The following is a 24767-nucleotide window of genomic DNA, read 5'->3' as shown; positions in this document are numbered from 1 at the left end:
GATAGGCTGGGGTTGTTTTCCTCAGAGCAGAGAAGGCTGAGGGGGCCTGATAGAGGTATACAAAATTATGAGGGGCATAGATAGGGTAGATAGGAAGAAACTTTTCCCCTTAGCAGAGGTGTCAATAACCAGGGGGCATAGATTTAAGTTCAGGGGCAGGAGGTTTAGAGGGGATTTGAGGAAAGATTTTTTTTACCCTGAGGGTGGTTGGAATCTGGAACACATTGCCTGAGGAGGTGGTAGAAGCAGGAACTCTCACAACATTTAAGAAGTATTTAGATGAGCACTTGAAACGTCATAGCATACAAGGCTACGGGCCAAGTGCTGGAAAATGGGTTTAGAATAGATAGGTGCTTGATGGCCAGCACGGACACGCTGGGCCAAAGGGTCTGCTTCTGTGCTGTATAACTCTACGACTCTCTTTCTTTATCTGGTTTTATTCTGTCACCATAAATTTAATTTTAATTTTAAATTGGTTGCTAAATGCAGTAATCCTGGTTGATGAAGAGTTTGCATTCTCCTGCAATATGAGGATGATTAGTGAAATGATTAAGCGAATGCCAAGTGGGCTTGAATTGAATACTGCAGAGTGGAGTGTCAGGTCAGTGGGTGCAGGAGTCACTGAGAGCCGCAACTAAGTGTTTAAACTCTGAAGAACTACATTACCTTTGTAGCGCTTTAGATAAAAACAAAAAAATTGCAAAATTTTTTTTTGTTTTAGCGCCTTAGATACCCTGAGGGCCTGAAAGGCACTGTAACAACTGTATTACCTGATCAACTGTAGCACACGTCCTGGGATCTGACATTTTGTAGTTGGGAAGTTTTCACTGATTTAAAGTTTGCTGCTCATACTGATTTTATAGGGGAGGCACTTGTAAAAAAATTTTTAAGTGTCGCCATTAGCTGTAGGGTGGAATAACAGGGCTGGGGTGTCAGAGTGCAAGAGTACAGCTGTGTAGGTGTGTGTTTCTTCCTTGTTATCTTATCCTGTTTATCAATGCAATCTGCCTAAAGCACCTTCACTTGGTACCCAATCTCATTTGGTGCCTCTCTGTAGGGAGAATGTTATTGCTTCCAGATTTTCATGTGGCTGCCTGAACAGGAAGGCTTGACAGAGCTTTGGGGAGTGCTTTGCCTGGGGTAGGCAGAACAGGGCACTGGAATTCATGTCTTACTTTCAAAGAAACTTTCGTTCTGCTTTGGACTGAGAAAGGATTGATATGATCAAAGCAATGCAAGCAGAACAGTTGCACAATAAACTGGTTACTGTTTTTATCTCAAGGCTTGTGTGGGCACTTGTATTTTTTCTTTCTTCTTGAACAATGCGAGCCTTGTCTTGTGGATTCATAATCCACCAGAAATCGCCCTAAGTCCTTTCACATTGGACATTTGAAGCTGCCAGAGAGAGAGTCCCTGCAGCTGGAATAACCGAGAATGAGTATCAGCCCATTGCTGTTGCTGAACCTGACGCTTTAAGAGGAGATTTTGCTTGACTGCCCTGTGCAGTCTCTTCATTCTCTACACAGTATGTAAACCTTTTTTCAATTTCCCACATTCTTTCATATTTTGTGGAGTGACTGATGAAGCCCTTTAGAAATATTATCAATTGATCTTCTGTGGTCAGTCCAGACCAAGTATGGTCTTCGGATCAAATGGATTAGAAGATGTGGATTATTAGACAAGGGTGAACTGACTTAATTCAGTGTCCCATTTTAAAGTTACAAATTCCATCCTTGTTTTTTGGATTTCAATTTTATTTTTACGTAAGCAGAACTTGCAGGAATTTAGGAAGCAAAGGAATAGATTTGGTTTGGAGCGTGGGAGTTCCAAATACAGTTTAGGCTGTGGAGTTGGAACATGTGTTGCTGAGGCACTGCAGCGCCACCACATGCGGGAGGACATCATTACAGTGTGACCATTTACTTAGGTAACTTCCAGTATAAATGTTGGCATAGGAATTTATAACAATGCATGGAAACGAATAGCCACAAGATTTATAAATGAATATACTTAAATAATGGCGCATAACTAACATTCTCAGCAATGCACTGATCTCAACTTGCTTGTGCTGTTGAATCAGTTCGGAGGTGAAATTTGTGGTTTCTTAATTTTTTTGTGCTCTCCCAATCTTTTCTTCCATGAACACACTGTTGTGTGTATCCCAGAATGAAATTCTTCATAGAATAGCCTCTGTATTTGTTGTAAGTATTGCAGCGCTCAGTGTGGTCAGGGTGCGGGGCCATGAGGGGTAAACAGGGAACATTCTGCCCCCACCATCACAGTCAGTTTGACTTACTCCATGTGACTTTGAGAAATAGCTGAGCGCACTGCAAAGGCTACAGACGCAGACAACACTGTCCAGCAGGAAAGGAGTAAACATTTAGTAGGTAGAGTTCAAGGTTTAGGACTCCTCTCCATCATCACTATCTGGATGGGACTTCACTTGCTTTATTCCAGTCTTAGCTATCTAATCATAGTCAGTGAATCACCCACAATGCCTTCTCTTCCTGCTCCTGTATGGTGACGACACCCAGCCCTACCTGATCCCCACCTCTCTCAATTCCTCCACTGTTGTTAAATTATCAGACTGCTTGTCTGCCATCAAGTACTGGATCAGCAAATAATTCCTTCAAATAATTACTGAGAAGACTGAAGCCATTGTTTTCAGTCCCTGCTCCAAACTCCCTTCCCTAGCTACTGATTTCATCCCTCTACCTAGCAACAGTCTGAGATGAAACCAGGCTGTTTGCAATCTTGGTGTCACAGTTGACTCTGAGATGAACTTCCAACCTCTTATTCGTGCCATCACTAAAACCAACTAGTTCCACCTCTGTTTTATCACCTAACTTTGCCCTTGTCTCAGCTCATCTGCTGATGAAACCCTCATTCATGCCTTTGTTACCTCTGGACTTGACTATTCCAATGCACTCCTGGCTGCTCTCCCACATTCTACCCTCTGTAAATTTGAGGACATCCAAAACTCTGCTGCCCGTGTCTTAACTCTCACTCAGTCCCATTCCCCTGTCACCTATGTGCTCACTGACCTATATTGTCTTCCAGTCAAGCAACGTCTTAATTTAAAAATCCTCATCCTTGTTTTCAAATCCCTCCATGGCCTCACCCCTCCCTATTTCTGTAATCTCCTCAAGCCCCACAACCCTTTGAGATATTTGTGCTCCCCTAATTCTGGCCTCTTGAGCTTCCCCGATTTTAATCTTGCCACAGTTGGTGGCCATGTCTTCAGCTGCCACAGTCTTAATTTCTGGAATTTCCTCCCTACACCTCTCTGCACCTCTACCTCTCTTTCCTCCTTTAAGACATTCCTTAAAACCTACCTCTTTGACCAAACTTCTGGTCATCTGACCTAATATCTCCTTATAGTGACTTAATGTCAAATTTTGCTTTATAATGCCCCAAGGCACTTCACAGGAACGTTTTAGAATGTTACAGGTGATATATAAATACAAGCTGTTGTTGGGAGAGAGGAAAGGAAGTTTGCTATATACTGTGTGGAGAAGCACATTCTGTTTGAAGGAGAAGATGTTTGTAGACTAGACTGAGGAATTGGTGGCGAGATACATTTCCCTCAGAGAGTTTTATAAATGTATTTGTGATATTCCCCAGTGCTATAGCTCATAGTATTCTTCAGTACTTTCCCATGTAATACTTTGTCAAAGGGTTTTCTGAATCCATGTACACCAGCTTTGCTGCATTACACCATTTGCTGTAACCGTTCTCTTCTCCAGGAGGGTTATTGGAAATGGGTGTTCTTCACCAGCTACAGGGAATTGAATAAATATTTGAAAAGATAAGGTGTGAAAGGATACAGGAGAAAGTAGTGAAATGGGGTTAGGATAACTACCTCCAGTTAAAGAGCTAGCCAAAAAAAAAAGTTCACCTTCTATTATCCTAATAGTCAGATGGTATGATAATGGAGTTGTGACTAATCACACTGATCAATCCTTATCAATAAGTCTACAACAGACCCAGGTATAAGGTGAGGAAAACCCCCAGAGAGCTTGGAAACTACCGATCCAGCAACACCACCTGTTTTGCCCAACTTAACCTGTCAGACCTCAAAGTACTCACATATTGATCCCAAAATATCATCTTCATTTGAGTGAATCAGCAGGAGCAGCAGTGTGTTGTATCTTGTGTTCTCTTACAGTGCCGCCCTCTCTGTGGATCATTTCAGTGAGAATTGTTAAAACAAGTTATTCAGCCAGTAGAGATGGTCAGGAGAGAATTCAATCCAGACTGAGAGTCTCCAGTGTTTGCATTTGCTCCTCTGATCAGAGCTAGGTGCCAGCCTGAGCTTTGTTTCTGTTACAGCTTTAGGTAATAAAGCTTTTGAGCTGGCTAGCAGAGGCGGCTGTGACTCTGGAATAAGTTCTGGGACACCGTGTGCATGAAGGAATTCAACTTCATCAGCGAGGGACATAGTCAGTGTCTGCTTTTCCCTCTCCGGAGACCTGGCATTTCTTAGGAACGGGAAAGGAATATAAAAATAGGGAAATTTTACTGCAGCTGGACAGAGCCTTGGTGAGATCACAGCTGGAGTAGTGTGTACAGTTTTGGTTTCCTTATTTGAAAAAGATATAATTGTGTTAGAAGCAGTTCAGAGAAGTTTCACTTGACTGATTCCTGGGATGATGGGCTTGTCTTATAAAGTTGAACAGGTTCGGCCTATACTAATTGGAGTTTAGAAGAGTAAGAGGTGATCTTATTGAAACATTTAAGATCCTGAGGGGATTTGACAGGGTAGATACTGGGAGGATGTATCCACTTGTGGGAGAGACTAGAGCAAGGAGTCATAGTTTAAGAATATGAGGTCTACTATTTAAGACAAAGATGAGGAGAAATATTTTTGAGGGTCATTAGTCTGTGGAATTCCCTTTACCAGAAAGCAGTGGAAGCTGGATCATTGAATTTATTCAATGTAGAATTAGGCAAATTTTTGATAGACAAGGTTATAGGGGGCAGATGGCAAAGTGGAATTGAGACACAACCATATCAGCCATGATCTTATTGAATGGCAGAGGGAGATCGAGAGCTGAGTGGCCTACTACTCCTCCTAAGTCCTATGTTTCTATTTGTAGGCCACTTGTCTTGTTGCTATTTGTGGGACCTTGAGCTGTGGTCAACGTGGCTGCCATATTTTCTTGCACAGTGGTCATTTATTCTATGGTAATTTGTTGCGACACAACAGGAGAACAGCAACAGCAGAATTGCAGTGACATACCACCTTTATTTTTATAAAGATCCTAAGGTACTTCAGAGATGTTGAGTGAATAGGGATCCAGTGTGGCTGTTGAGAGAAGTGACTGAAGGTATAGAGAAAAAGTAAGTTGGTTGGGTTTATGGAGAAACTTGTGTGTGGGAAAAGATTATCCAAGCCTACCCTGTAACTCATGATGGCCAGAGCGTTGAAATTAGGCACTTCGTCCTCCCATCCTTCTGCAGCTCTGTATTCCTCTCGGAGAGGTGAGAAGAAGAACGTTTCAGGTAGTGGATAGCTCTGTGTCCAATGAAGAGAGGTTAGTTATCCATGGGGAGGCCAGAGTGAGAGCTATAATACTCAGGAGCAGGCATAACTGAGTAGATTATTGTGGGTTCAGGGTTACGGAGCCAAACCAGGGAAATGGAGCTGTGATACTGATCAGCTAGTGAACGATACAGACATTGATACTTTCCATGCCTGCATGCAGCAAAACCTCAGCCAATAAATGGCAAGTAGTGTACTTGAGTCACACAAGTGCCAGATGATGACCATCTCCAATGAGAGAGATTCTAACCATTTTCCCTTGATGTTCAAAGGGATTACCATTGCTGATTCTCCCACCATCAATATACTGATGGGCAACAAATACTAGCCTTGCCAGCTGTGTTCACATCCCATGAAAAAATAACAACAAAGAACAGGAGAGTTATCCTCACCATCCTGGTCAATATTTATCCTTCAATCACATCACAAAAAGCAGATTAGCTGCTCATTATCATAATGCTGCTTGTGGAATGTTGCTGTGTGCAAATTAGTTGCCATGTTTCCTACATTATAACACACTTAGTACTTCATTGGCTGCAAAGTGCTTTGCTTTAAATGCAAGAATTTTTTTTCCTATCTGCTCTAGTTAGTCCCCCTTAATTTTATGTACTACAGTTAAGTGTCTCCTTTGTTCCAAACACAACAACTGTAGCCTATTCAACCTTTTCTCATTACTAAAATTCTTCAGTCCTGCCAACAACCTCATAAATCTCCTTGGTACCATCTCTAGTGAGCTCACGTCCTTCCTGTAATGTGGTGACCAGAACTGTATGCAGTATTCTAGCTGTGTTTTGTACAGTTCCAACATAACCTCCCTGCTCTTATATTCTAGGCCTTAGCTAATAAAGGCATCTCATGTGCCTTCTTAACCACCTTATTTACCTGTCCAGTCACCTTCAGGGATCCATGGACATGCACTCCAAGACCCCACTATCCCCTATCCTTCTTAGAATTCCAAATATTGTGTATTCCTTTTGCCTTGTTTACCCTCCCCAAAAGCATGCCTCACACTTCCTCAGATTGAGTTCTACTTTACTGCCCACCTGACTAGTCCATTGATATCTTCCTGCAGTTTACAGCTTTCTTCCTTTTGACCGTCCACACAGACAATTTTTGTATCATCTGCAAACATTTTAATCATACCCCCTACACTGAAGTCCAAATCATTGATATCTACCACAAAAAGCAAGGGACCTAGTACTGAGCTCTATGGAACCCCACTGGAAAGAGTATTCACAAAAGTACCCATCAACCATTACTGTTTGCTTCCCGCCTCTGAACAAATTTTGGATCCAACTTGCCATTTTGTCTTGGACTCCATGAGTTTTTACTTTACTGACCAGTCTGCCATACGCTACTTTGCTAAAATTCAGGCAGACGATGTAAAATGCACTACCTTCATCGACTGTTCTTGTTACTACCTCAAAACTTTCAATCCTGTTAGTTAGACATGTCCTTCGCTTAGCAAATCTGTGCCGAATGGCCTTGATTATCCGTGTCCTTCTAAATGAAGATTAATCCTGACTCTCAGAATTTTTTTCCAATAATTTTCCCACCACCGAGGTTAGGCTGACTGGATTGTGATTACTTGCTCTATCCCTTTCTCCTTTTTTAAACAATGGTACAATGTTAGCTGTCCTCTGGCACCAAACCTCTAACCAGAGAGGATTGGAAGGTGGAAAAACTCAGCAGGTCTGGCAGCATCGGCGGAGAAGAAAAGAGTTGACGTTTCGAGTCCTCATGACCCTTCGACCGAACTCATTTGCCATTCGGTCGAAGGGTCATGAGGACTCGAAACGTCAACTCTTTTCTTCTCCGCCGATGCTGCCAGACCTGCTGAGTTTTTCCAGGTAATTCTGTTTTTGTTTTGGATTTCCATCTGCAGTTTTTTTGTTTTATCTTAGGATTGGAAGGTGATGGTCAGAGCCTCTGCTATTTCTTCTCTTGCTTCCCTTAAAAGGTTAAATCTGGGCCTGGGGATATATCTTCTTTTAAAGATGCTAAAAACCTGAATACATCCGCTTCGCTGTGTTAATTTACTCTAATATTTCGCACTGCTCCCTGATTAATGCAAAATCTGGGCCATCCTTTTTTGTGAAAACAGATGTATGTCCCCACTGTCCCCCTGCTACATCACATGAGTGGCAGGGAAGCTGCTTTCCCCACTTTGCCTGCTGAGTTGCAGATGGTGTGCATGCGGCACAGGGAGATTGAGGGTGGGAAGGAACAGGACTCTGATCACACCCTTGTGAAGTCCTGACCCTCACTTGCACTAATTAGACATTGTAATTTTTAAAGCTCAGTTGAGCAGAGTCCAGTTTAAATCCCAGAGAACACACGAAGCATTAGCTCTTCGAATTGCCTGCATTCCAAGCTCTGCTAGATTTTGCTGAGCAATAAAAACCCATCTTATTGGGGAATGCTTCTTATTAGGTTGGGAATTAAATGTCTTAAAGGCTCCCTGGGTCAGGAATTCTGTTTTGTTTGGAATGAATGGGGTGAAACGTGGCTTGTTCGAATTCTGTTTTGGTGCCTGTTAAAGAAACACTTTGAAAGACTTGCATTTATATAGCGCCTTTCACGATCTTGGGATGTCCCAAAGCACTTTACAGCCAATGAAGTATTTTTGAAGCAGAGTCATCATTACATTGTAGGAAAGGTGGCAGCCAATTTGCTCACAGTAAGCCCCCAAAAACAGTAAGGTGATGATGATCAGCTAAATTGTTTGGTGGGAATGTCAGCGATGAGGATTTTAAAAGGCTTATCCACTTTGGTAGGAAAAACAGAATGGCAGAGTATTATTTAAATTGTGATGGATTGGGAAATGCTGATAGAGTCATAGAGGTCTACAGCACAGAAAAAGGCTCTTCGGCCCATTGAATCTACACCGGTCAAACAAGTACCTAACTATTCTAATCCATTTTCCAGCACTAGGCCCATGGAATATTGAGCTGCCAATCCTGTCCCTCTCTCAACCATGTCTCTGTGACAGCAATGTCCGACTCCTTGCATTAAAATAAATACCATCCAACCTTGCCAAACATCCTTGTGCCTTAACTGGCCTATAATTTCTATGCCTTCCAAACTCACTTGCTCTTCTCTTCTAATTTTGGTTGTGCATCTCCCCCTGCTGAACCTTCTCTCAGGATCCCATCCCTCTGCCAAGTTAGTTTAAATCCTCCCCAACAGCACTAGCAAATCTCCCCGCAAGGATGTTGTTCCCATTCTGTTTCAGGTGCAACCCGTCTGCCTTGTACTGGTTTCATCGTCCCCAGAAACGGTCCCAGAAATCTAAAGCCCTCCCTCATGCACCAGCTCTCCAGCCATGCATTCATCTGGACTAACCTCCTATTTCTATAGTCAGTGGCGTGTGGCACTGGAAGTAATCCAGAGATTATTACCTTTGAGGTCCTGTTTTTTAATCTGTTTCCTAGCTCCCTAAATTTTGCTTGCAGGACCTCAGCCCTCTTTCTATCTATGTCGTTGGTACCAATATATACCACAATCTCCGTTTGCCCTCCCCCATTAGACCATGCCTAAAAACGTCCTATCCACAAAACTCTCAGCCTCGCGGATGCACCTCAGTGCTTCCAGCTGCCGCTCAAGCTCCGAAACTCGGAGCTCAAGTAGCTGCAGCTGGTGGCACTTCCTGCATATGTGGTCAGTCAGAGTGCAAGGAACGTCTAGGACTTCCCACATGTTGCAAGTGGTATGTAACACGGGACTGAGCTGCCCTGCCATGCCTCTAGTTGAAAAGAAAAACCCTTTCTTTAAGTTAAATACAGTAAAAAAAAAGTTAAATTATTTCTCTACTTTAAATAAAAGCTAGAACCCTTACATTTCCTTAGCTTAATCTATTTTAAACTGGAGAAAAACACTTACCCGCTACTTGCCAATCAGCTCTCACCTTTGTGCTGACGTCACTTTTTGAAGTGATGCTTCACTGTGATGCTGACTACAGAACGCTCTTCCCAGACTGCTTCACTGTGATGCTGACTACAGGACCCTCTTCCCAGACTGCTTTGCCATGATGCTGACTGCAGGACACTCTTCCCAGACTGCTTTGCCATGATGCTGACTGCAGAACACTTTTCCCAGACTCCTTCACCGTGTTGCTGACTGCAGGACACTCTTCCCAGACTGCTTCACAGTGATGCTGACTGCAGGACCCTCTTCCCAGACTGCTTTGCCATGATGCTGACTGCAGGACACTCTTCCCAGACTGCTTCACAGTGATGCTGACTGCAGAACACTTTTCCCAGACTCCTTCACCGCGTTGCTGACTGCAGGACACTCTTCCCAGACTGCTTCACAGTGATGCTGACTGCAGGACCCTCTTCCCAGACTACTTTGCCATGATGCTGACTGCAGGACACTCTTCCCAGACTGCTTCACAGTGATGCTGACTGCAGAACACTTTTCCCAGACTCCTTCACCGCGATGCTGACTGCAGGACATTCTTCCCAGATTGCTTCACAGCGATGCTGACTGCGGGGCACTCTTCCCGGGATGTACAAAGGGACCTGTGTGTCCATGTACACTAATCACTGAAAGCAAGCATGTAGGTGCAGCGAGCAGTTAGGAAGGCAAATGGTATGTTGGCTTTCATTGTGAGAGGACTTGAGTACAGGAGCAAGGATGTTTTACTGCAGTGTACAGGGCCTTGGTGAGACCACATCTGGAGTATTGTGTGCAGTTTTGGTCTCCTTACCTAAGAAAGGATATACTTGCCATAGAGGGGGTGCAGCAAAGGTTCACCAGACTGATTCCTGCGATGGCAGGTCTGTCGTATGAGGAGAGATTGGGCCGACTAGGCCTGTATTCACTGGAGTTTACAAGAACGAAAAGAGACCTCATTGAACATATAAAATTCTGACAGGGCTGGACTGACTGGATGCAGGGATGATGTTTCCTCTGGCTGGGGTGTCTAGAACAAGGGTCACAATCTCAGGATACGGGGTTGGCCATTTAGGACTGAGATGAGGAGAAACCTCTGCACTCAGAGGCTGGTGAACCTGTGGAATTCGCTACCACAGAAGGCTGTGGAGGCCAAGTCACTGAATATATTTGAGAAGGAAATAGTTTTCTGGACTCTAAAGGTTTCAAGGAGTATGGGGAGAGCGTGGAGGTATGACGTTGAGATAGAGGATCAGCCATGATCATATTGAATGATGGAGCAGGTTCAAAAGGCTGAATGACCTGCTCCTCTTATTTTCTATGCTTCTATGTTCCTATGTTTTAATATTGAATGAGGGATGAATATTGGGCAGGATATGGGGGATAACTCCCCTGTTTTTTGAAATAGTACCATGGAGGGTAAATTGGTTGGGCAGAATATCTATTTCTGTGTTGTAACATGGACAAAAGAGCTGCACTCCAGAGGTGAGGTGAGAGCAATTGCCTAATATCAGTTTGTAAAGGCCGAGTTATTTACAATCCCAGAGGAAAACTTTAAATAACTGTTATAACCCATATTTTCAATTGGTATGTTTTGAGTTGCAGCTCTAAATTCAGGAATAAGACCACCTGTCCTCGAGAGGTTTTTATTACAAACTAAGTGAAACATTTATTAATTTACAACAAATTAAACACATGCACATGGCTACAAATTACTACTATTATAACTTTTTAACAGATTCCCAAATTAATCTCCACTAAGGCACATTAACCCATAGACTTTAAGCAGACACCAGGCGAAGCATTTTCACCTTACGAATTCAAAATGAGGTTCCTTTCAATTTGTTCCTTCGCAGACACAGTGGTAGGCTTACAGACTTAGATCTTACATGTCTCTGACCTACACACACAAACTCCTTTCTGTTATACCCAGCTTGTCTCTTTGAATGTAAATTCTCATTGTATCACCAGGCCCTTTGAACCCCTTTTCATAGTACCAATTTTATTAGTAATATAAACATTGCTTGGTGTCTCCTAGTTAGGTGCGAGATTTCACTCCCACTCTTTGAATGGTTCATTCAACAAAATGCAAATGCACCCTCTACCTTACTGTTTACATCTCAGAATTACTATACATCCAAGCACCAAGACGAGCTGGCTTTAATCCAATTAATACACACAGACTAAACCTCTATTTAAAAAAAAAATTTCCAGTAACATTATATACATTAATATCTCTTCCTGACATTACCATTGACACCAAGCCAGCATTTGACATCGAGGAGCCCTAGCAAAACTGAAGTCAATTGATATTGGGGGGAAAACTCTCCACTGGCTGGAGTCATACCTGGCACAAAGGGAGGTGGTTGTGGTTATTGGAATTCAGTCATCTCAGTTCCAGGATATCACTGCAGGAGTTCTTCAGGGTAGTTTCCGAGGCTCACCATCTTTAGCTGCTTCATCAATGACTTTCCTTCCATCATAAGATCAGAAGTGGGATGTTCACTGATGACTGCGTGATGTTCAGCACCATTCACAACTCTCCAGATACTGAAGCATGTCCATATGCTTCAAGACTTGGACAACTCAGGCTTGGGCTTATAAGTGACAAATAACATTTGCGCAACACAAGTGCCAAAAATGACACCTCCCCATGTCTTCCAATGGCATTACCATCACTGAATACCCCACAATCAACAACCTGAGGGTTACCATTGACCAGAAACTCAACTGAACTAGCCATATAAGCACTGTGGCTACAGGAGCAGGTCAAAGGCTGGGAATTGTGTGGAGAGTACCTCATCTCCTGACTCCCCAAAGCCAGTCTGCCATCTACAAGGCACAGATCAGGAGTGTGATGGAATACTCTCCACTTGCCTCGATGAGTGCAGCTCCCACAACACTCAAGAAGCTTGACAACATCCAGGACAAAGCAGCCCACTTGATTGACAGCCCATTCATCACCTTCAACACCCACTCCCTCCATCATAGGTGCATGGTGGCACCACAATATGGTATTGCCATGAAAAGCATTATGTAACAAACTGAGCTGTTTCTGTTGTCTAGTGCATTCGAGATACAGCCATAATGCACCAACACATCCTCGCCGTGATGTTCAAATCTGTGCAACTCCCAGTGACTAAGTTTTGAACGGTAAGTATGAATGGGCTGCGCTTCTGTTCAGAAGAAATGCCACAATAATTGGCCTGTGGTTTTGTAAATGTTAATAGGCATGTATGATGCAGCTTTCCTGGTGTGACCATATCCAGTCCATTCCTGCGGAGAGGGGATGAAAAATGCAGTGGGTGAGGTTTCTTTTGAAGCTTTCATTCAGAGATGGAAATAAAAGATTGGAGCAGTCTTTGGCTGTAACTAGTGTTTGTTTTTTTTTGCTGACTGTTGACATTTCTCAGTGGCTAGAAAAGATTTTGTACAGGACTGCAGATTTGGACCATGCCTGGCACTTTCTCTCCCCCCTAAAAGCCTGTGGATGCAAGGGTTCAATTGCTATTTTCAGGACTGAGATCCATAAACATTTGTTGCATAAGGGTGCTGAGGAATATGGAACAGAGGAGGGTAAATGGTGTCGGGGTAAGATTAACCATGATCTGAATGAATGGTGAACAGCCTAGAGGGGCTGAATGGCCTCCTCCTGACCCTGTGAATCAAGTAAGATGGACCAAGTGGCCTTGATCACCTTGTGACACTCTGTTAACTGCATGGAAATGATCTGAAGCTAAAGTTTAGTGTTGGTGTCCTGTTACAGGAAACCTAGTGTTAAACCCAGGCTGGTGTAACTCCTACAGGGTCATCAGAGGCAGTATGGGTGGTTTGATTGTTATTAATCTGGTGGCAAAATCCATTGCAGCAAGAGCTATTGGTGGAGAAATTCAGCTTATCGTCTCAGGTTGATCTTGACATTTTGGTTAAGCATCCAGGTTCTCCTCCCCTTCTCAGACAGTTCCTTGGGATCGAGGATGACTTACTTCCACTCCGGTTTGGATTTTGAGCTGATAAGTGCAGTGATCCCAGTTTGTAATGATCTGCAAACTCTGCCACATCTGGGGCAGGTGAAGGGTTGGCTATGTGGGTTGTTTGGAGGTTTGTGCGCTCCCTCTGATGCCTCGACTTCACCTCTGCGCATTCCTGATGAAGTCTCTAGATGTGTTCGGTGCCTTCTCCATTTTAGTGGTCACAAGCCAGGGAGTCCCATGAGTCAGTGGGAATGTTTGACCTTTTCAAGGATGTTTTGAGGACATCCCTAAAGTATTTCCGCTGTTCCCCTGGGACGCTTGTGCAGCCACCAAGTTCCAAATAGAACAGTTGCTTCAGGAGTCTGGTGTTAGGCATATGAACCTTCTGTCCTGCCTGGTGGACCTAGTTTTGAGTGATTAGCGCCTCGATGCTGGGCAAGTTGGTTTGTGAAAGGCTGCTGCTGTTGTCAAGGACCTGAAAGGCCTGGATAGAGTGGAAGTGGGGAAGATGTTTCCATTAGTAGGAGAGACTAGGACCCGAGGGCACAGCCTCAGAGTAAAGGGAAGACCTTTTAGAACAGAGATGAGGAGAAACTTCTTTAGCTAGAGAGTGCTGAATCTCCGGAATTCATTGCCACAGAAGGCTGTGGAGGCCAGGTCATTGAGTGTATTTAAGACCGAGATAGATAGGTTCTTGATTGATAAGGGGATCAAAGGTTACGGGGAGAAGGCGGGAGAATGGGGTTGAGAAACTTAACAGCCACAATTGAATGACGGAGCAGATTCGATGGGCCGAATGGCTTAATTTCTGCTCCTATGTCTTATGGTCTTATGGACCTTGAGAAGGCTCCACTGGTGGTACTTCTCAGTGCATTGAGGCTTCTGCTGTAGATTGTCCAAGTCTCCAAAGCACGTAGCAGCATGGAGATCACTGCTGATTGGTAAACCATGACCTTAGTCTCAGGTTTGAGATCCTGGTCCTCAAATACTCTTTTCCTCAGTCATCCAAAGGCTGAGCTGGTACATTGGAGACGATGATAAATTTTGTCCTCTATGTTTGCCGTCATCACGAGGAGGCTCCCAAGATACGGAAAGAGATACACATTTTCCAGGATTTCATCATTGATCTTGATTGTGGGGGTGGGGGGGTTATATATGCCCTGATTATATAGGTTGGGAGGATGCACAAGCACTGGTAGAAAATTATGTTTGGGGGCGATTCACTGACCATAACCCAAATGGGTTAATGCCGTTTTGATAGTTGATACAGAATTGGGCACCTTGGACAGGATTTTCCAGTCCCTCCGGCAGCTGGCAGCATCATGGGTGGGATGGGAAAATTTGGAGAGCTGTTGACTTTTGATGGCTCTCCCAATTTTCCCGTGATGTCCTCCGATGTCGGGGCTGGAAAATCCCAGCCATTGAGTGGGCAGCCAGAGATTTTGATGTGATTAGTTGATATTCAGAATTATTTGAAAATGTCGCTGTGGAATGCCCTCTAATCATTTGTTTGGCCACTTGGCAGTTATGTTTTACATCACGAGTGTAGCACATTTCGCCCCTGCAAAATTGTTTTCTTCAAATGTCAGAAGTATTAAAGGAGACAATTTTCCCATCAGCCATCCCTACCCCCCACCCCGCAAAACATGACCTAACAGAGCGATAACATCAGATCACTGTTCGTTTCAGTATTGTTTTGTTTTGTTCCTAGTCCAGTTTTGCAGCATGAACCGAGTATCTCATGTGAGCAGAGGGAACAGTTCACCCTATGTCCGCTGTTCAACATTCAATTCAATGGGCCAAACTGGAAGCAAAGCGAGTGGGCAAAAAATTTGGCAGATGGAGTAAATGTGGGAAAATGTGAACTTGTCCACTTCAGGAAGAATGGAAAAGCGATATACTGTTTGATTGGAAAGAGAGACTGCAGAAGGCTATGGCATGGAAGGATCTGGGTGTCTTGGTACACGAATCACAAAAAGTTGGATGTATTAAGAAGGCAAATGGAATTTTGACAAAGTATAAAAGTTGGGAAGTGTCGCTACAGCTGTACAAGACCTGATTACTGAGACTGCATCTGGAGTACTGTGTATAGTTTTGGTCTCCTTATTTAAAAAAGGATATAATTGCATTAGAAGCAGTTCGGAGAAGGTTGACTGGACCGATTCCTGGGATGAAGGGGTTATCTTATGAAGAAAGGTTGGACAGGCTGGGCCTGTATCCATTGGAATAATGAGAGATGATCTTATTGAAACATGTAAGACCCTGAGGGGACTTAATAGGATGGATGCTGAGAGGATGTTTCCTCTTGTGGGGGAATCTAGTTTAATCTTGTGGGCGATATAGTTTAAAAATTAGGGGTCCCCCATTTAAGACTGAGATGAAAATTTTTTTTACTGTCAGAGGGTCATTAGTCTGTGGAATTCTCTTCCCCAGGGAGCAGTGGAGGCTGGGGTCGTTGAAAATAATCAAGGCTGAGTGAGACAGATTTTTCAGAGACAAGGGAGTCAAAGGCTATGGGAGAGTGACAGGAAAATGGAGTCGAGGCCACAATCCGATCAACCATAACCTTATTAAATGGCAGAGCAGTCTTGAGGGATTGAATGGCCTGCTCCTTCTAATTCGTATTATTGACAGGCAAAAGTTAGTATCCTGCCACTTGATGTCTTTGGTGTTCTCTGTAGTTTCTCAGGCCCTCCCTGTTCCCATGGCTAGATCAAATAGCAGAGACACAGCGCAGCATTGAATCGTGTTTTATACTGTTTCACGTTCTCTCCTCCAGCCCTCAGTTAAGAGAACGATGAGATTATGGAAGTCACTGCAAAGTGAAACAGAACAATGAGGGGGGCCTTGATGCTGGTATACAGGCAAAGAAAATAGAGGAATACATGGGTGCAGGCAGGGTGGGAAAGAGGTAATCGGAATGGGAGAAGGCTGGTGTGGTTAGAAAGAGCAGCATGTGCCAATTGGGCTGAGCACCTGAGTTCTGTGCTGTAGATGGTCCAGTAGTCTCCAGTGGCCAGCAGCACTGATTGATCTTGATAATTTTCATATTGATTGACATGCTCCTGGTGACCACATGGCTGGATCGAACGCTGGACACAAGGCTATGCTGAGCCCAACCCCCTCAACCTCAGCTTTCTGCACACCTAACTGAATCTATCAAATGCTCCTTTTTTAGGAAAGTTGCACATACCTAATGGAGCAGGTGGAAAGTATGATTGGGTTTCACAGAGACACTGGTCTGAGTCAATGTAAAACGTTAACTGTTCGCATTGTATTGCAGGTAACACAAGAAGTGCCCATTTCATCTCCTAACAAAACATGTCTGGGCCAGTCCCAAGCAGGGCCAGAGTGTATGCAGATGTAAACACACAAAGACCACGCGAGTACTGGGACTACGAATCACATGTTGTTGAATGGGGGTAAGATTAATTCCGTGCCTCCTCGCTCGCTCTCTGTGTGTGTGTGTCCCGGTCTCTGTGTGTGTGTGTCCCGGTCTCTGTGTGTGTGTGTCCCGGTCTCTGTGTGTGTGTGTCCCGGTCTCTGTGTGTGTGTGTCCCGGTCTCTGTGTGTGTGTGTCCCGGTCTCTGTGTGTGTGTGTCCCGGTCTCTGTGTGTGTGCGTCCCGGTCTGTGTGTGTGTGCGTCCCGGTCTCTGTGTGTGTGCGTCCCGGTCTCTCTCTGTGTGTCCCGGTCTCTCTCTGTGTGTGTCCCGGTCTCTCTCTGTGTGTGCCCCGCTCTCCCTCAGCCCGTGCCCCGCTCACCCTCAGCGCGTGCCCCGCTCTCCCTCTGCGCGTGCGCCTCTCTCTCTCTCTCTCTTTCTGTGTGCCCCACTCTCTCTGTGTGCCCCACTCTCTCTGTGTGCCCCACTCTCTCTGTGTGCCCCACTCTCTCTGTGTGCCCCACTCTCTCTGTGTGCCCCACTCTCTCTGTGAGCCCCACTCTCTCTGTGAGCCCCACTCTCTCTGTGTGCCCCACTCTCTCTGTGTGCCCCACTCTCTCTGTGTGCCCCACTCTCTCTGTGTGCCCCACTCTCTCTGTGTGCCCCACTCTCTCTGTGAGCCCCACTCTCTCTGTGAGCCCCACTCTCTCTGTGTGCCCCACTCTCTCTGTGTGCCCCACTCTCTCTGTGAGCCCCACTCTCTCTGTGTGCCCCACTCTCTCTGTGTGCCCCACTCTCTCTGTGTGCCCCACTCTCTCTGTGTGCCCCACTCTCTCTGTGAGCCCCACTCTCTCTGTGTGCCCCACTCTCTCTGTGTGCCCCACTCTCTCTGTGAGCCCCACTCTCTCTGTGAGCCCCACTCTCTCTGTGAGCCCCACTCTCTCTGTGAGCCCCACTCTCTCTGTGAGCCTCACTCTCTCTGTGTGCCCCACTCTCTCTCTGTGTGCCCCACTCTCTCTCTGTGTGCCCCACTCTCTCTCTGTGTGCCCCACTCTCTCTCTGTGTGCCCCACTCTCTCTCTGTGTGCCCCACTCTCTCTCTGTGTGCCCCACTCTCTCTCTGTGTGCCCCACTCTCTCTCTGTGTGCCCCACTCTCTCCCTGTGTGCCCCACTCGCTCTCTGTGTGCCCCACTCTCTCTCTGTGTGCCCCACTCTCTCTCTGTGTGCCCCACTCTCTCTCTGTGTGCCCCACTCTCTCTCTGTGTGCCCCACTCTCTCTCTGTGTGCCCCACTCTCTCTCTGTGTGCCCCACTCTCTCTCTGTGTGCCCCACTCTCTCTGTGTGTGCCCCACTCTCTCTGTGTGTGCCCCACTCTCTCTCTGTGTGCCCCACTCTCTCTCTGTGTGCCCCACTCTCTCTCTGTGTGCCCCACTCTCTCTCTGGGTGCCCCACTCTCTCTCTGGGTGCCCCACTCTCTCTCTGGGTGCCCCACTCTCTCTCTGGGTGCCCCACCCTCTCTCTGGGTGCCCCACCCTCTCTCTGGGTGCCCCACCCTCTCTCTGGGTGCCCCACCCTCTCTCTGGGTGCCCCACCCTCTCTCTGGGTGCCCCACCCTCTCTCTGTGTGCCCCACTCTCTCTCTGTGTGCCCCACTCTCTCTGTGTGCCCCACTCTCTCTGTGTGCCCCACTCTCTCTGTGTGCCCCACTCTCTCTCTGTGTGCCCCACTCTCTCTCTGGGTGCCCCACTCTCTCTCTGGGTGCCCCACTCTCTCTCTGGGTGCCCCACTCTCTCTCTGGGTGCCCCACTCTCTCTCTGGGTGCCCCACTCTCTCTCTGGGTGCCCCACTCTCTCTCTGGGTGCCCCACCCTCTCTCTGGGTGCCCCACCCTCTCTCTGGGTGCCCCACCCTCTCTCTGGGTGCCCCACCCTCTCTCTGTGTGCCCCACCCTCTCTCTGTGTGCCCCACCCTCTCTCTGTGTGCCCCACCCTCTCTCTGTGTGCCCCACCCTCTCTCTGTGTGCCCCACCCTCTCTCTGTGCCCCCCACCTCTCTCTCTCTCCATGCCCCCCTTTCTCTCTCCATGCCGCTCTCACCCTGTGCCCCACTCCCTGCCTCCGTATTGCTTCCCACCCTTCTACCCCTATCTGACAGCTCTTTTCCTCCCCCTCACCTGTTGCGGCCTCCACTCCCCCATGGCTTCCACCCCCATCTCTGCCCTTCCACCATTGACCCACCCTCCCTGGACTCCTCATGATCCCTCCCTGTGCCCCGCCGCTCCTCCCTCTCTTCTGACCCTCTCCCCTTCCCCACCACCCTCTCATCTGACCCTTGCGCTGGCACCCCCGTCCACCTTCCCATGGGCCCCCAACCCCCATCTGCCTGTATTCCCCCCCGCCCCCGGATGACCCCGTATTACTTCTGATTGGCTGGCCTCCCCGCACAACCTTGGCCACTTTCTCTCTCTTCGGCCAGCCTGCCATCTTTGCTCTCTTGGCCACCCCATCCTGCCTCCATTGGCCAACTGCCCCTCCCACTTGCCTGGCTCCCTCCTCCCCCCACCCCTTCACCTCCCCCAATAAAGCCTGAATAATATTATAAAGATTTAGATGAGTGTCTTGGATGGACTGAGATGAGGATGGAGGGGGCCTTTGTTGGAGACAATATAATTTCGCGTAATCCTAATCCACTTGTTATCCAGTGTTATTGTTAACTGGCTCCTTGAGTACTAGCTGCACATTATTGGATCTGTCAAATGGCAAGTTGTACATCACAATCAATGGAGGTGAGCGCCGACTCCAGGAAAATCTCGCCTGCCTCCTCTCGCCTGACCTCCCACATTGACCCATGGGACTGAACCATGGAGGAGGAAGTGATTCTCAAGAGGCTTAAGAGTGGTGACCTGCGATGGACTGCATTCACTCAAATGCTGTTTTGTTTTTTCACGCAGTAATCAGGATGATTACCAGCTAGTTCGGAAATTGGGCCGTGGAAAATACAGCGAAGTCTTTGAAGCCATCAACATCACAAATAACGAGAAAGTAGTGGTCAAAATATTGAAGGTGGGTGCTGATTGTCTAACAGCGCTAGATTACTTAGCTGTGTGTTTCTTTTTTCTGGCATTTTTATTTTCCCTCTTGCTTTGTGTTTTCAGTGACTTGGTCTCACTGTTGACCAGAGTGGGGGAATTGGATGTGGAGTGTTCATTGGATTGATCTGGCACGCCACCGATTGGCCAGCCAACAGTGGCAGTGCTGGTGGACTGTTACCAGGCAGTAGCCCTACCCTTACTGTAGAGGCAGCGGTAGGCTCTGTGCCATTATAGAGATGGGAATCTCCATGATGATCCTGCGTAATTCAAAAAAGGTGCAAGGTTTGAACATTTTCCTTTTGTTTGCAGTGAGCCGGTCCCTGTGTCTGAATGTATGTCGCTTCTAGCAAACATAAATGAGCCACTACAAGAGCTGGACTAATTATCTTAAATTGGTGTTAGTGTAGTTATTAGTGCACACAGGATTGTTCAGCTTGTGCTGCCCAAACACAGAATCACATCTAACAGTGGACACTTTGTGAACGTGGGCTGGTTGAGTATGGTCTGTACTCTGCCTATTGTGAAAAACCGAAGGACCGTGCTGTTCGATTCAATCAGCCCATCACTGGGATGTGCGGCCTAAGTACTTAACATCACACCGGCACTGAAATTCATACACATTGTTGCTCAATTGTGTGGTAGGCAGAACAGCTTTTCGGACTGATGGCAGCATCCTGTTAGTGGAGAATACCACTCGAGTCATCACTGCACGATAGCAGCATGAAGTGGCTTGCTTAAATGTTCTTCAAATTTTTGAGATACTTTGCCTTTGTAAAGGTGCCAAGTTTGAACATATTCCTTTTATTTTGCAGAGAATGGGTCCCTGCGTTTTTTAAAATTCACTCATGGGACATGGGCTTCGCTGGCTGGGTGGGGGCATTTATTGCCCATCCCTAATTGCCCTTGAGAAGGTGGTGGTGAGCTGTCTTCTTGAGCCACTGCAGTCCATGTGGTGTAGGTACAGCCACAGTGCTGTTAGGAAGGAAGTTCCAGGATTTTGACCCAGCGACAGTGAAGGAACGGCCGATATATTTCCAAGTCAGGATGGTGAGTGACTTGGAGGGGAACTTCCCAGTGGTGGTGCTCCCAGGTGTCTGCTGCCCATTGGAAATTACCATTTGGTAATTTGAGGAAGACCGGGCACTTTTCATGTCTGAAAGTGGCAAAATCGCGAGTTTATTTATGAATGTGCCACTGAAGGAAGCCATTGACTTTTGTGCCATGTCACCATATGAAAGCAATATAGACACGCTGCCATTTCCTGCATCTGTATTCATTGAACTTAGGAACTCGCACAATTGAATACAGTTTTAATGACACCATGTATGACCAAAGAGATGGTGTAGCTATGGGCTCCCATCTAGGTCCAGCGCATGCTAACATTTTTGTTGGTTTTCACAAGAAACGAGTTTTTAATGGAATGAGTCCTAACCACCCACAATGTGCACTGCAGGAACTCACCAAGAGCTTAGACAGCATCTTCCAAACCCACGACCACTACCATCTAGAAGGACAAGGGCAGTAGACACATGGGAACACCACCACCTGGAAGTTCCCCTCCAAGTCACTCACCATCCTGACTTGGAAATATATCACCGTTCCTTCACTGTCGCTGGGTCAAAATCCTGGAACTGCCTCCCTAACAGCACTGTGGGTGTACCTACACCACATGAACTGCAGCGGTTCAAGAAGACAGCTCACCATCACCTTCTCAAGGGCAATTAGGGATGGGTAATGAATGCTGGCCCAGCCAGGGAAGCCCACATCCCATGAATGAATTTTTTAAAAAATGCAGGGAGCTGCCCTCCGCAAACAAAAGGAATACGTTCAAACTTTGCACCTTTCTTTGAATTACCTGGGAGCTTGGGGGGCCTATAATTTTTCATTGCTTTCTCTATGGTACCATTTGGGCCAATTGAGGTCAGTTTGTCAACCAATCAGCACCCTTTTTTCCTGAAGTATTAATAGTTGTGATCGTTTGAAATTTGGCCTTCTTGTGTTTGTCCTGATGAATGCAAGACACAAAGCTTCAGTGACATGTCTCTCTCTTCAGCAAGATTCCAGCTAAGCACTATGTTTGTTTGTACCTACATTTACCTAGTATTTTGTTTTCACAGCCAGTAAAAAAGAAGAAAATAAAGCGAGAGATAAAGATTTTAGAGAACCTGCGTGGGGGTCCCAATATCATAAACTTATTAGACATAGTAAAGGACCCAGTGGTGAGTACCGAATATTATCAAGGGCTTTTCCTGCAGCCTTTGGGTTCACAGCAGGGTTGGGACGCAGTGGTTCTACCTTTAATCATCACGTCGCAGCCGGTGAAATGACCTGCGTGCCTTTCTGTATCTGAGCCTGTGGCCTGGATTGCTCAGTCAGGCCTGGTATTGGCCGTGGGTCATGAGGATGTCAATGTTGTGAGATCAGATGTGGATGGAGGAACCCACAAATACATACATTCAGGAAGAACCCACTTCTATTTAAATATCTGCACCATTTGTTGCCTGCACCACCTGACCTGTAGGCCATTCCATGAGTTTGTTCTTTTGCTGTGAAGCAAGAGTTCTTGATTGTTTCTAAATCTGGTGTTGTTGTGGGGGGAGTACTCACCTTGATTGAACGCAAAATCATTGTCCTGACTTGCTTGGACTTCCATTGACCTCTAGATTGCTTAGATAAATGGAGGAGGTTCAACAGTGAGTGTTCCATGCTCAGTCAGCAGAAACAGAAGCAGCCCATGTCCAAATGCAGCAAGACCTGGACAATATTCAGGCTTGGGTTGACAAGTGGCAAGTATCATGCGCACAACACAAGTGTCAGGCAATGACCATCTCCAACAAGAGAGAATCTAGCCATCACCCTTTGACATTCGGTGGCATTACCATCACTGAATCCCCCACTATCAACATCCTGGGGGTTACCATTGACCAGAACCTGAACTGGACTAGCCATGTAAACACTGTAGCTACAAGGCCAGACACTAGGAATCCTGGAGCAAGTAACTCACCCCCTGATTCCACAAAGCCTGTCCACCACCTACAAGGCAAGGCACAAGTCAGGCGTGTGATGGAATACTCCCCACTTGCCTGAATGAGTGCAGCTCCAACAGCACTCGAAACGTGATACCATCTGGGACAAAGCGGCCTGCTTGACTAACAACCCTTCCACAAACATTCACTCCCTCTACCACTGATGCATAAAGGCAGCAGGGTGTATCACCTACAAGATGCACTGCAGGAACTCACCAAGGCTCTTTAGGCAGTACTTTCCAAACCCCTGACTGCTACTGTCTAGAAGGACAATGGTAGCAAACACATGGGAACACCACCTCCCGCAAGTTCCTCTCCAAGCCACTCTTCATCCTGAGTTTGAAAAATATTGCCATTCCTTCACTGTCACTGGGTCAAAATCCTGGAACTCCCTCCTAACAGCACTGTGGGTGTACCTACACCGCAAGGATTGCAGTGGTTCAAGAAGACAGCTCACCACGACCTTCGGAAGGGCAGTTAGGAATGAGTAATAAATTATGGCCTAGTCAGCGACCCCCGCATCCCATGAATAAATTAATGAAAAGCCATTCACACATGAGAAAACCCAAAGAAAGAGAATTCAATTTGGCAGCTCAAACCTTCTCCATTCAGCACTCGCTTACTGGTTTTACCATGCACCTCCCTCCCAAAATTCAACTCTACTATTCTGGCCCCTCCAGTGACCTCCTTCCTGGTGCTGTCACTCCTAATATGTACTTGAACCTCAAGGTTTAATCAGGACTGTGAATTTGTTGCAATTCCGATACCCTAGTGAGTAAGAGAGAGGGAACAGGAGAGGGCAAGAGAGAGAACGAAAGAGGAGTGTGAAGGAATAAGTGACATTGTAAGATCATAAATAGGAACAGGAGTGGGCCAATCAGCCAATTTGTGGTTGATCTGATGTGGCCATAACCCCTTGCCTGCCTGCCCCATAATCCTTGACTCCTTTGTTGATCAAAAATCTATCTAACTTTGCTTGAATGTATTCAATGATCCAGCCTCCACCACTATTTTGGGAAGGGTATTTCAGAGACTAACAACCCTCTGGGGTTGAAAGAAACTCCTCATCTCTGCCTTAAATGGGAACTCCTTATTTTTAAAATGTGTCCCATTGTTCTAGATTTTCCCGAACGAGAAAACAACCTCTCCGTATCTACCGTGTCAAGGCCCCCTCAGAATCTTATCTGTTTCAATAAGATCACTTCTCATTCTTCTAAATTCCAATGAGTATAGGCCCAACCTGCTCAACCTTTCCTCATTAGACAACCGTTTCATCCCAGGAATCAGCTTAGTGAACCTTCTGTGAATGACTTCCAGTGCAAGTATATCCTTCCCTAAGTAGGGAGATCCACACACAGGATCTCCAGGTGCGGTCTCACCAATGCCCTGCACAGCTGTAGCAAAACTTCCCCACTTTTATACTCTCTTCCCCTTGCAATAAAGGCCAATATTCCATCTGCCTTCCTAATTACTTTCAGTACTTGTATACTATCTTTTTGTGATTCATGTACAAGGACACCCAGATCCCTCTGTACTATAGCATTCTGTGGTGTCCCTCCATTTAAATAATATTCTGCTTTACTTTACTATTCTTCCTGCCAAAGTGGACAATCTCTAATTTTCCCACATCATACTCTGTCTGCCAAATTTTTGCCCACTTGCTTAACCTATCTATATCCCTTTGCAGACCATTTGTATCCTCCTCATAAATTGCTTTCCTACCTACCTTTGTATCCTCAGCAAATTTGGCTATTGCAGTCAGGCCATCCATCCAATCTCATTAATATAGATTGTTAATAGTTGAGGCCTCAGCAGTCCACTAGGAAGGGAGGGAGGGAGAGGGAACAGGTGAGGGAG

The 24767-nt window shown here is 46.0% G+C and overlaps 1 protein-coding gene across 4 annotated transcripts in view; it reads left to right on the top strand.

Moving 5' to 3' along the window:
* Positions 1–24767, top strand: part of zgc:86598 (STKc_CK2_alpha domain-containing protein) — a 99703-nt gene that overhangs the window by 25621 nt on the left and 49315 nt on the right. For 2 of the 4 annotated variants that reach the window (XM_041185127.1, XM_041185125.1), the window contains exons 2-4: positions 16700–16838; positions 19744–19855; positions 22002–22103. In XM_041185127.1, coding sequence (XP_041041061.1) covers positions 16738–16838; positions 19744–19855; positions 22002–22103 — 315 coding nt within the window. In that variant the 5' untranslated portion in view covers positions 16700–16737. Of the gene's footprint in view, positions 1–16699; positions 16839–19743; positions 19856–19947; positions 20167–22001; positions 22104–24767 lie in introns of those variants that run through there. The other 2 variants (XM_041185128.1, XM_041185129.1) reach the window with 2 other exon arrangements.

Source organism: Carcharodon carcharias, chromosome 3, assembly GCF_017639515.1.
Source record: "Carcharodon carcharias isolate sCarCar2 chromosome 3, sCarCar2.pri, whole genome shotgun sequence".
Classification (NCBI taxonomy): Eukaryota; Metazoa; Chordata; class Chondrichthyes; order Lamniformes; family Lamnidae; genus Carcharodon; species Carcharodon carcharias.
This window is presented reverse-complemented; position numbering and strand designations above follow the sequence as displayed.